This window comes from Scleropages formosus, chromosome 1 (genome assembly GCF_900964775.1).
Source record: "Scleropages formosus chromosome 1, fSclFor1.1, whole genome shotgun sequence".
Lineage (NCBI taxonomy): Eukaryota > Metazoa > Chordata > Actinopteri > Osteoglossiformes > Osteoglossidae > Scleropages > Scleropages formosus.
In genome coordinates this window covers 52651065-52662874 of record NC_041806.1, presented here as the reverse complement: position 1 = coordinate 52662874, position 11810 = coordinate 52651065, and the positions used below count along the sequence as shown (strand labels likewise).

The following is an 11810-nucleotide window of genomic DNA, read 5'->3' as shown; positions in this document are numbered from 1 at the left end:
ATCCTGCCTGCTGTGTTTGTCTTAAACTTCTAAATAATTTTAAATATGTTAAGAAAAATAAATTAAATTGTACTAATTTCATAACTGGTTGTCACACAGCAGTTCTCCAGTGGTCATACTTGTTATTTTTAACTCTCTTTGGGTGTTTTGGTTTCGTGGCCTCAACAGGTTTCCAGCATCACACTGGCTGTGAAATTAGCACGGTGTTTTCAATGCTTTGTTGAGCCCTCGGTACGGTTGCCATTAGAGTTTTCCAGAAAGCGCCAGTAAGAGCTCTTTGATTTGGCAATAACAAGGAGCCCAAAGGGCCCCATCTGAGATCCAGCTGGACGTGGGTTAAAGGAACTCTCATCTTCCTTGCTGTTTCTCAACCCGTCGCTGCTCGGCCTGTTTTCAATGCGTTGCACTCGCACAACTCGCGTTCTCCTCCTGTTTACCATGGCGACGTTTGCTTCTCTAAACTGCCTCTCCAGCAGGAACCAGCCGTGCATATAAAATTCATTCTCAGTGGAAAACTGAAATCCTAAGGATGCAGTTCCTCAGCGCTATAAAGGATAGTTTTGTCTAAAATAACTTGGGTCTGGTGCTCTGCAAAACCCAGTTTTGCTGCCAGTGTGAATGTGCACCGTCATTATTTCTGCAAGTGTTATTATACTGTTGTCTCATTTCAATGTGAAAGGGGCGCCTGTTGTACAGCTGCCTATGAGCAGGATCTTCCAGTCAGGACCTCGGCTTGCCTGCAGTCTTTTGGTTCCTTCCAGAACATTCTGGTTTAATTAAGCCATATATATAATATTATTAAACAAGTGGGTTAACACGTACTTTTCAAAGAATTGTTATATTTGAAACACCACAACAAATTGCTGTCAACATTTGATTTCATCTCTCATCTTATCCTCAGATGTCTTTTAAGACTACTTAGTGTTTAAAAAGAACTGCTCGAATAACTCCAAAAATAGAAGTCTTTTAGTTTCAACCGATGCAGGAACCAGCTGTTTTATGTTGAATTTCCGCAACCAAAAAAGGTCTTTTTCGTTTAGCCGAGGTTCTCTGCCAGTCTTACTCAAGTTCCTGTTTTCTAAGCTGTTCAGTTTCTGATTTCACTCCTGGTCAAAGTTTTGTCTGCTGAAAAAGCAAAACAAAAACAAAAATGCAAAGAGAGACCAGGAAACAGTCCCGAAAAGATTAAAAACAGGTTGAGTAAACTAATAAGTAAATAATTCCCACACGTACATGTACATGTACGTGTACTGAACATTACTTTAGCTAAACATGGAGGGGATTGACAGATTAAAAGGCGTATATTTCAAAGAAGTACATTGTTATATCTGAAACACCACAACAGATTGCTGTCAACATCTGATTTGATCTCTCATCTTATCCTCAGAGATGTATGACTTAACTACAGCCATACAGCATCATAAAGCTCGAGTACAAACTATTTACTTTAATATTTAATTTCTGTTTCAAAAACAGAACTCTCTCAGTCCAAGCAAATTTATTCTTCGCCTTTATCTGAAGTCCAGCTCACACTTCCTTTTTCATAAATGTAATGTCTTGTAGTCACTAGCCTTTGAACAATTTGGAAATAATCTGTATCCATTGTTGATGCAAAAGATTTTAAGTTGCGATTTTAGTATAATCACTGTGGTGTGTGCGTCACAGAAATTTCTCATTTTGAATTTCGAAGCCCGTCAAAGTAGACAAAGAGAATGAGAAAAGTGTCTCAGTTCACTGACAGGCACCCATCTCCATCTAATAAAGGGCCTACAAGGGAAAATAAAGCCTTCCCTCTGTAATGCATGACTTTTTTGGAAATGGCAATGTATGACAGTGTGGTATTTAAATTTTTGAACTTTATTTAACTTTGTCATCTGTATGGAACACGAGATATGAAATTAATCTCAAGCTCTTGCAATGCTTCCAAGCACACAGAACTACCAAAAGGGCTGCATTAAAATAATTTGTCATCAGCAATAAAGGTCATGAAACGGAAACTGCTGTGCAGTAGCAACACTGGCACTGTGAGTTACTGGAGTCGTATCGCAGACTGAGTAATACAGGAGAGCGCAATAATAGGAGTGCACCACAGTTCAAAGGTACTCAGTGAAATGACAGTACTTGAACTAGCCAATGCTCTATAACATGCCTCGTGGGCTTTTCTAACACAGACACATATTCTGCATTTTACTTCAACAAATGACTTTCAGCTTGTTTTGGAAGCTTATAGCTGAACTTTGCAAGAGCCCCAGATGTCCAGTTTGGCGCTGCGACGGTGTAAATAAGGAAAGGAGCTTATGTCTCGTGGCCTCAGTGCAGATGAGACGCAGACTGGTAGGGTTCTGAGTTGCAGGGATGCTCAGATGTTGTGTGGAAGCTGACCAGTGCTGTGACATCACTGGCTCAAACTGCATATAATCTGGGTAGGGTTACGCAGTAGAAAGGGCAAAGTCAGAGGAGCAGGGGTCATGGCCTGTGAGGTGCACTTCGCTCCTGTCGTTCATGTCAGCTCAGAGCCGAGTCACTGCGTTAAACCCTGTGGTGGTATCCATTCGTCACACCTAAAAAAAGGACAGTGACTCCACCTAAGTGCCTCTCAGTAACCTTCAGATCCACACCAGGGCTCAGTGCTCCCAGTTAATTTTACACAGGGCCCACAAGAAGCAGAACCACTCAGCCAGCCCTTTTTTGCATTTGTGGTTGGTGTTTTGTAGTCTCAGCACTCTGTATGTGGAAACTTCTCAGGACCTACATTTACTCATTTAGCTGACACTTTTCTCCAAAGTGTTGAGTTACTTACCGTTATTTACCCATTTATACAGCTGGGTAACTTTTACTGGAGCAAACAAGAGTACTACAGCTGGAGGGGGGAACTGAACCTGCAGGTTCAAAGGCAGCAGCAGCACTAACCACTATGCTACGAGCTTATACCAGTGAAGCCTCTTTAAGTCATGAAGATAAAACAGCAGGAGAATCTCACTAGTGGCCTATTTTACAATGTGTGTCTATACAATATTTTCCTAAATAATATGTTCTGAACTAAGTACTGCTTTGAGAGCTGTGTCCACAGGAGTGACAAGCTGTGGACAACACACTGAAGTGATTATATTCAAATTAAGAAAACTGTAGGGCTTCAGAAGGGCTGCGGTATGTCTGTCTGTCTTTACAAATGATGTGATTTTAAAATGTAGTGCTTGATGAAGGAGATTGACTGCCCTTACCGAGTATCCCAAGCATAGATGTGTGTTGCGTAAGTCTTCACAGCACCTGTGACAGGTCCTCTTTTTCATCGGCACACACACACTGGGCATGTGGACGGTTCATGGTGAGCTGTGGGCGCGAGACCTTAAGGGCCGACGAAGCCGGAAAAGGAGCAACAGTTGCCCTCGCTCTGCCCTGAGGCTGCCGGCTCGGCTGCTGCATGCGACAGGAACACGGGAGCACCATGATGAAGAACAGACCAGTGGACAATGGTCAGATGGGTTTCAGCACTGCAAAGCACAGGCGAGTAAACTGCGGCTGGTGGCAGGCGACCACACTTAGACCCTAAAGCAGGGGTTCTTAACCTGGCATCCACAAACACCTTTTGTGGATCAGCTTCAGGGCTTTACAAAACACAGTCTTGCTTTGAAAATAACACTGAACAAACGTTAAAAGATAAAATAAATATTACTAGGCTATTACTGTCATTGGCATAATCATAAAAGACAGGAATCTAATTTTAGTGCAGTAAATAAACTAAGCACAACATTTTCTCAGAATTTATTTAGGGACATTTTTAACCGTCACTTTTTATCAGCTCTTAAAGGGGTTTGTGGTCTGGAAAAGGCTTAGAACCTCTTGTCCGTAGCTTAAAAATAGCCGACACTGTGGGTGGCAAATCATTAGTGAATACTATGCTTGTGGGGAAATTGTATTATTCACTCAAAACACATGAGTTTCAGACACTCCGGATAACCTTTGCTGCACAAATTTAACTAAGTGCAGACCTCCTTTGTGTCATGTAAATGCAGTTTCATTATTGCTCCCTTGTCACAAGTCACACTTCCTTTTTCCATTTATTCATACCCACATACTTATAATGCACCCTCACACCGTATTGCATTATGTACAGTATGCTCACATGGTACACAGCATGTCTGAGAATTTGGACTGCTGCATAACTAGTTTACAGAGTAATTTGACAGAGCTGGCATCTTGTATTTTGGATTTTCTCAACTTAGACCATTATACTTTCTACATCGTTATACTTCTGTAAATAACATCTAATTAAGCTGTATGCAAACAATGAAAGTAGTTATTCCAAGGCCAGATAATGAACTGAACAAATTTCCTGTGACTTAGCCAGTGCTGTACACCAAACTTGAGTTAAGAAAACTATAACAGTAGGTAGTGGGAGTACCTGCATCTTAATAAATGCAATAACCTGTGACACACAGAGATTTTTTATGTGTACATTTTTACTTATCAGTAGGCTATATGGCTTTTTGTAAGTGTCACATGCTCATATACTTATTTAAAATTTTTATCGTAATTTATTGTAAAACCAGATATAATTCATCTAGTATTATTGTAACAAGCTAAAGCAGTTTCCCCAAGCGTAACTAACAAAGCAAATGGAACAGAAGAAAACAAAACCACAAGTTATCGAATGCCATGATTCTGAGCTCATAGAGCTTTGTGAGACTTTCTGCACCCCGAAGCAGCCAGAGATTCCAATTTCAATGTATTTTTCTATACATTTCCACCAGGATCCACTGTGGTGTCACTCGTGCCCAGTGTGACAGTGTGAAATAATAAAAGCCAGTACAGAGACTGAGACAGTGACCCTGAAAGGGTTCTCAGGCTGAGTGTTTCATGAAAGGGGGGGGGCGGTGGTGCAGTGATGCAGTGGCTTGGACCCCAGTCCTGCTCTCCGGTAGGTCTGGGGTTCGAGTCCCGCTTGGGGTGCCTTGAGACGGACTGGCGTCCCGTCCTGGGTGTGTCCCCTTCCCCCTCCGGCCCTACGCCCTGTGTTACTGGGTAGGCTCCGGTTTCCCCCGACCCCCTATGGGGACAAGCGGTTCTGAAAATGTGTGTGTGTGTGTGTGTGTGTGTGTGTGTGTGTGTGTGTGTGTGTGTTTCATGAAAGGAGATTCCAACCAAGCTGAAACAGAGCTGGGAGCCAAAGAAGCATCGCCCTCTAGTGTCCACAGTGAGACACAGGAGAGAAAGCACAGTGGTACAGTGAGACATTGTCATTTTCATGGTATTACAATCTAGGAATGTGGAGAGAAATTACATTCACGCTGGGGAGGAATGAATTGCTGTATGGAGCTGCGTTTCTACGAGAGCCTTCTCACTAACTGCTTCCACTGTGTAAGTGACACAGTACGGACCGGCGCCATGTACACAGAATGCGAAAAATTATCATTAATTGGGTGCTAACAGGTATAATGTCAGGATGACACAACATTGAGGCTACGTTTCTCACCATGAGCCCCTCCTCTCTACTTCCTTCTGCACTTGCAGTAGTCGACTACTCTGACACCATCCTTCCCTGTAGATGTATTTCCACTTAGGTTTACAGTGTCGCTCCATGAGTCATACCTGTCTTGACAGCTGTCCCTGGTGAGCGTGATGCTGCTCCCTGCGCTGCAGCTTGCAGTATGAGCGCTGTGTGAGGAGCCCTCTCAGGTGTGCATACATGTTGGTTGTCAGGGACAGGGGACTGAACACAGAGTCCTCCTCCAGCTGCGACAGAGAGTCCTGAATGCAGTGAGGACAAAGCTGTGGATCTTTGGGCCTCTCTGCCCTCAAGTGACTGTGACCTTCCGCAGTCACAGGTTTTACAGCTCTCATTCAAGAGTACTGTACTCACGACTCACAAACACAAAATGAGCTGGATGGAAGAAGAATACAACTCAAGCATTCCTCCCAACATGGTGTCAGTATTAGCCAACAGTGTTTTTTTTTTCCAAAATTTCCACTCAAAAAGGCAATGAAATGCCAAGGACTTAACTGTCCAGACTGACAGCAGGTAGCCAGGAGTTCTGTGTAGACCAGTGTTACCTTCTCAGCTGTTTTTATCAGCTACTGATTACAGTTTTTTCTGTATTATACTACATTATTATTTTATGAGTCTGGGGGTGCGGTGGTGCAGTGGGTTGGACCGGGTCCTGCTCTCCAGTGGGTCTGGGGTTCAAGTCCCGCTTAGGGTGCCTTGCGACGGACTGGCGTCCCGTCCTGGGTGTGTCCCCTCCCCCTCCGGCCTTACGCCGTGTTGCCGGGTAGGCTCCGGTTCCCTGCGACCCCATATGGGACAAGCGGTTCAGAAAATGTGTGTGTGTGTGTGTATTATTTTATGAAGGTACTTTTCACAGTGTTACGTGATGTTCAACACTGACATGACAATAAACTAAAAAATGTAGTAACACTTTTAATGTAGTACACTTTTACACTTTTAAATGTAGTAACTAAAGTTTTTTAGTGGACAGTAGCAGGGTGTAGTACAGGGAGCCTAGACCAAAAGTGGGCAAGGTTACAGGGCTACAGGGTGAGCATACTTGGATCCTGGCCAGTGGGCCCTCTGGGGGGTCCTCACTGACGATGGGCATGTGGCAGGGCAACAGCAGCTCCCTGGCAGCCACAGGCTTCAGCAGCAGAGAGAGGGATGGTGAAGGCTGGAGCAGGTGGTATGAAAACAGCGCTGGGCCAGAACTCGGAACAGCACGTGCACTGAGCGATGGTTCGTAACGCACCAGCAGGAACCAGTCACGACCCTGCGAACCAGAAATTGACAGAAGCTGATGACTGCATGCTATAGCGGATGAGACATGCCTATGTGATCCAGGACATCAACTTATTAGCATTTAGCGATGTTGCTATAATTGTTATGAATGTAAATTGTCTTCAAAGCCTTTTTTACATCCAGAATTCCCAGGAGGGGTGGGCAGCCACTGCTGCTTGGACCCCCTGAGGTTTTTTTCTGCTGTGTCCTTCAATTGGGAGGTTTTGTTCCTTTCCACTGTGTCAAGTTGGCTTACGCACATAGTTTGAATTAATTACATAGTTATGGTAGCGATTTAATGTAAAGCCAATCTTTTACCTGTATTATGTTTTTGATGCTTTGGTCAGCACTCTGTGTCACTGTGCAAGTAGAATTCTCTATAAAAATAAATTTAATTGAACTGAACTGAACTGGGGGGTGCAGTGGTGCAGCCGGCTTGGCAGGTCTGTGTGGCAGGTCTGGGATTCGAGCCCTGCTTGAGGTGCCTTGCAGTGGACTGGCGTCTCGTCCTGGGTGTGTCCCTTGCGCCCTGTGTTGCAAGGTAGGCTCTGGTTTGCCGCGGCCCCGCTCGGGACAAGCGGTTTCAGACTCTGTGTGTGTGTGTGTGTGTGTGTGTGTGAATTTAAATTACAATCTGTGGCTCTGGGTGTGAAACAAAGTTTACAGCAGAGAACAGCATCGGCACTGTTCTCAGAATAATTCAAAACTTTTGCATGAGAAGGTGGAGGCTGAGATGTAACCATGGGTGATTACTCACCCTGAGCACGTGGCACAGGGCGTGGAAGTGCTGGAGGTTGGTCTCCATCTCTTCCCAGTCTAGCTGCCAGCAGCTTGTGGGCTTCATGATAAGAGGCAGGCCATAGAGCACTGACTCACACACTCCTTCAGACTTCAGAGCTCTCGAACAACACACACAAAACGCACGTAACACACATGAACCACAGATGTACCCCTTGTTTGCTTTTGTGGGACATATCACATACACATGGCAGGAAGTTACACTAAAAAGCCAAGAGGGGAAAAAACAACATCACGTCCGGGATGTTCACAGTAATGTGGCATACACATAATCCACAGTTTCAAACTGCAATTCTGTCATTTGCATGTAGTGAAGTGCCACCATTGTGTGTGCAGAGAAGGGCTGTTAAGCACAGAGACACACACAATGTCCTTATCAGCTTGCAGTAAAGGCACATCAGTGCATCACTGTCCAAATGTAGCAGGACAAGGCCTTGTTGGCTCATCAAATGCAAAACATGCAAATTACACAGAGAGGAAGTTGGAGAGGGCACAATGCATAGCTGTCTGTGTGTGTGTGGTGGGCAGACACACACAGGGTCCCAGACAGTGAGCGCTCTGTCTTAGGCCCTGCACACTTTCAAAACAGGATTACTCATCGACAGGCAGGGCTACGGAGGCAGCCTGCTCTTCGCAAAGACACCTTTCATTCTTTGCAGATGGAAAGGCGGCCAAGGATACTGAGTGATGATGTCATTTTAAAAAAATTGTAAAAAGCTGCCCATGCTCATGAGTTGCAAATGAATATAAATTCAATATGTATTGTGAACTGAAGCCTTGTTGTCTGCAAACTTTTAAGATACTGAGAAGTGCAACCCTTTGTCCATAGAAACAGTTGGACTTCTCCAACCAGCTGTTAAGTGATATTATTACTACAACAAATAAGTACATGTTAATTTAAAAATTTGGTTCCAAAAAATGTGAAATGTACATATGTATGTTTATGTTTGTCAGAAATGTGGATAATGTGATCATAACAAGGCCGCACGGTGAATCAGTAGGTCGCATAGGTATCTCACATTGTCTGGGCTGTATAACTGAGTGAGGGTCTGATTGTTTGTGTGGGTGTCTCCCACACTCCAAAGACATTTCAGGTGGATTGGTGCCTCTAAACTGTCTGTACTGTGGGATAATGTGTGTATTACTGCCCTGAGATGCACTGATATTTTTCCAAGGTACATCTTGCATAACCTGGCATCCTGTGCTTTGCGATAGGCTCAGAACCTCCATTGACCCTGAATTAGGACAAGTGGCTGATGATAGTGAATGTGTGAGTAAGGGGTCGGAACAGTCAGCCATGTATTGTCTTTCACAATAATATGTTACCTATGAATGCAAAAACATGAACAGTTTTGAAACTCTGGACCTTATGTTGACAAAAAACCACTGATGCAGAAGAACTCTGAAAGAGGGTCTCCGCTACTGCTTTATTGACAGAGTGCAGATGATACCTACCTGACAGCCACGAGCTTGTGTGGATGAGCACTCTGACCTTTGCTTGGCAGCAGAAAGTCCAGGATGGTCTCTGTCTTTGCTCCAAGGTCTATCGAGCCAGGGAGAAGGGTGGGGCTGAGTAGCCTTTCCTGGAGGTCACACTTCAGACAGACTGCAGGGACAGTTCGCGCACACACACACACACACACGCACACGCACACACACACACACACACACACACACACACACAGGGTTTAAAGATACCGATCAGTCTCCTCAGTGTGAGGCCACAGTGAACACACTGGGTAAAATATCATCTCAGTTGTTCCTGTAATAATACAAACTACATCATTGTGGTAATGAAATATGGGTGTCCCTCGCATAACAATCATTCCTGTTGCATCTACAGAATTTGGAATTACGAGCAAATGCATTTCATACCCCAGTCCTTTGCAGGGCAATCACACACAGGGCAAGTTAGAGTCCCCAAATCAACTGAGACACATGTCCTCTGACTGAGGGAGGAAAGCGCATACAAACACATAGACTGTAGCACCCAAAAACAACAGAATAAAAAAGCAAAATATAAAGATAAAAACAGTAAAACAAATGACAAGACAGAATAGGGGAAAGGGGATACAAAGAAGAGGCCACACAGCTGTGTGCATCTGCTGCTCTCGTGTGTCACATGAAAACTACAGAATAAGCAACACAACAATAAAACAACAAACTAAAGTAATGGTACAATAAATTATGACACAGTGAAGGCAACTTTGGACACATGGGTCTTATGCCTGGGTTTAAAGGTGTCCAAGGCAGCTCTGACATTCTGAACTTAGTTTTGAATTCAATTGTCTCCCTGTTTAAAAAGTAGGAATTCTGCATGTTTGGTGAAAAAATCTGTGAAATGTTTGTGGCACCATTTAGATCAACGGTATCTGGAGTTTGTATTGATGATGATGATTTAACCATTCAGTTGAGGCCGACTTTCAGTCACTTTATGGATCATCATTCTCCGTGTTTTACGATCTTTGACCGCTTCTTTCAATTCTTTCATGGGCATGTTTGTGTCGTCCTTCATTATGTCCAGCCAGAGTGTTCTTTGACGTCTCTTCTTCTCATCCCACTGACTATGCCAAGCATTAATGTTGTTTCCAAGGAATTAGCTCACACGATATGACAAAAGTATGAGAGCTGTTGCTTGGTGATTTTGCCCTCCAGCAGTATCTTTGTTTTGACTCACTCTAGGATGGCCTTGTTTGTGACCTTTGATGTCCATGGCATGCGCAGCATTCACCTCCAATACCATAGTTCGAAAGCGTCGTTTTTCCTTCTGTCCACCTTCTTGAATGTCCAGCTTTCACATGCGTACGTGGAGATCGGGAAAAGGATTGTGTTGATTATTCATCTTTGTTGCGGTGCTAATATCTTTGCTCTTCCAAATTTTTGCCATTCATTGTATCGCGTTGCAACCAAGTGCAATTCTTCTGTTGATTTCCGGTCCCGATTTGCTGCTGTGGTTAATTTTGGATCCAGGAAAAAGGAAATCTTGTACTGATTCAATTTCTTCATTGTCAATTTTTATGTGAACTGTGCCGTTGCCTGCTGTTGTCATTACCTTTGTTTTCTTGATGTTAAAGTGCAGACCCATGCGCTCACTTTCGTCTTTGACTCTTTGGACCAGATATTCCAGGTCCTTTTCACTTTCCGCAAGTAATGTCATATCGTTGGCATATCGAAGGTTGTTGATGTTCCTCCCACCAATTTTCACACCAGTTGGTGATTCGTCTTGATTACATCACCTCATGATCATTTCAGCATACAGACTGAACAGGGCCGGTGATAGGATGCATCCTTGTTGGACGCCTTTTACGATCTCATACCAGTCTGTATTACCAAATGCTGTCCTGACTGTAGCTTCCTGATTCTTGTAGCGTGATCGTATCAATTCTACCAGATGCTCTGGGATGCCTATTTGCTTTAGGCAATTCCAAAGCTTGTCGTGATCAACGCAGTCGAATGCTTTACAGCAATCGATGAAGCACATATACACGTCCTTTTGGTATTCACGCATCTTCTCCATGATCCACCGCAGGATCGCAATTTGATCTCTGCTTCTGCATCCTCTGCAAAATCCTGCTTGGAAGTCAGGGAGTTCCCTCTCAACAATTGATGCCATGTGTTTTTGAATGATTTACTGTAGGATTTTGCTTGCGTGTGATATGAGAGCGATGGTTCGATAATTGCAGCATTCTTGCATATCGCCTTTTTTTTGGAAGTGGGATAAAGACCGATTTTGTCCAATCTGTGGGCCACGATTTGGTCTTCCAGATCTGCCGGCAGAGCTCTATTAACGTTGGGATCAGTATTGGCTTGAGTAATTCGGCCAGAATGCAATCAATGCCAGGGGCTTTCCTGTTTGGTAGTTGTTCCAAAGCCCAGGTTACCTGCTCCTCCAGAATATTCTGGTTCTTGCTTGGTTGGGTTTTTGTGACCAGCTGATTGACTTGGTTGGTTGGCCACGTACAATTCCGTTGTGTACTCTTGCCACCTACGTTTAATTTGGTTTTCACTCAGTAGAACTTTGCCATTCTGGTCTTGATGGTCGCTGCTTTGCGGGGCATGAATGGTGCCTGTGTCTGCTTCACACGGGTGAAGAGCTCGCGGGTGTGACCTCGTCTGCACGCATCTTCCAATTTTGTGCACTGTTCATTCCAGTAACGCTCCTTATCTCGCCTTGCTTCTCTTTGAAATTCCGCATTTAGCACTTTGAAATTGGTGCTCCTGCCAGTGCCGTTGGCTGCTCGTC

The 11810-nt window shown here is 44.1% G+C and overlaps 1 protein-coding gene across 5 annotated transcripts in view; it reads right to left on the bottom strand.

The window, feature by feature from the left end:
- Nucleotides 1–11: 11 nt before the first annotated feature.
- Nucleotides 12–11810, bottom strand: part of m1ap (meiosis 1 associated protein) — a 32257-nt gene continuing 20458 nt past the window's right edge. For 3 of the 5 annotated variants that reach the window (XM_018730312.2, XM_018730313.2, XM_018730311.2), the window contains exons 7-9: nt 9023–9173; nt 7527–7668; nt 6399–6761 (exon numbers count right to left, since the gene is read on the bottom strand). In XM_018730312.2, the coding sequence (XP_018585828.1) occupies nt 6456–6761; nt 7527–7668; nt 9023–9173 (599 nt within the window). In that variant the 3' untranslated portion in view covers nt 6399–6455. Of the gene's footprint in view, nt 2562–3221; nt 3418–5589; nt 5749–6398; nt 6762–7526; nt 7669–9022; nt 9174–11810 lie in introns of those variants that run through there. The other 2 variants (XM_018730310.2, XM_018730314.2) reach the window with 2 other exon arrangements.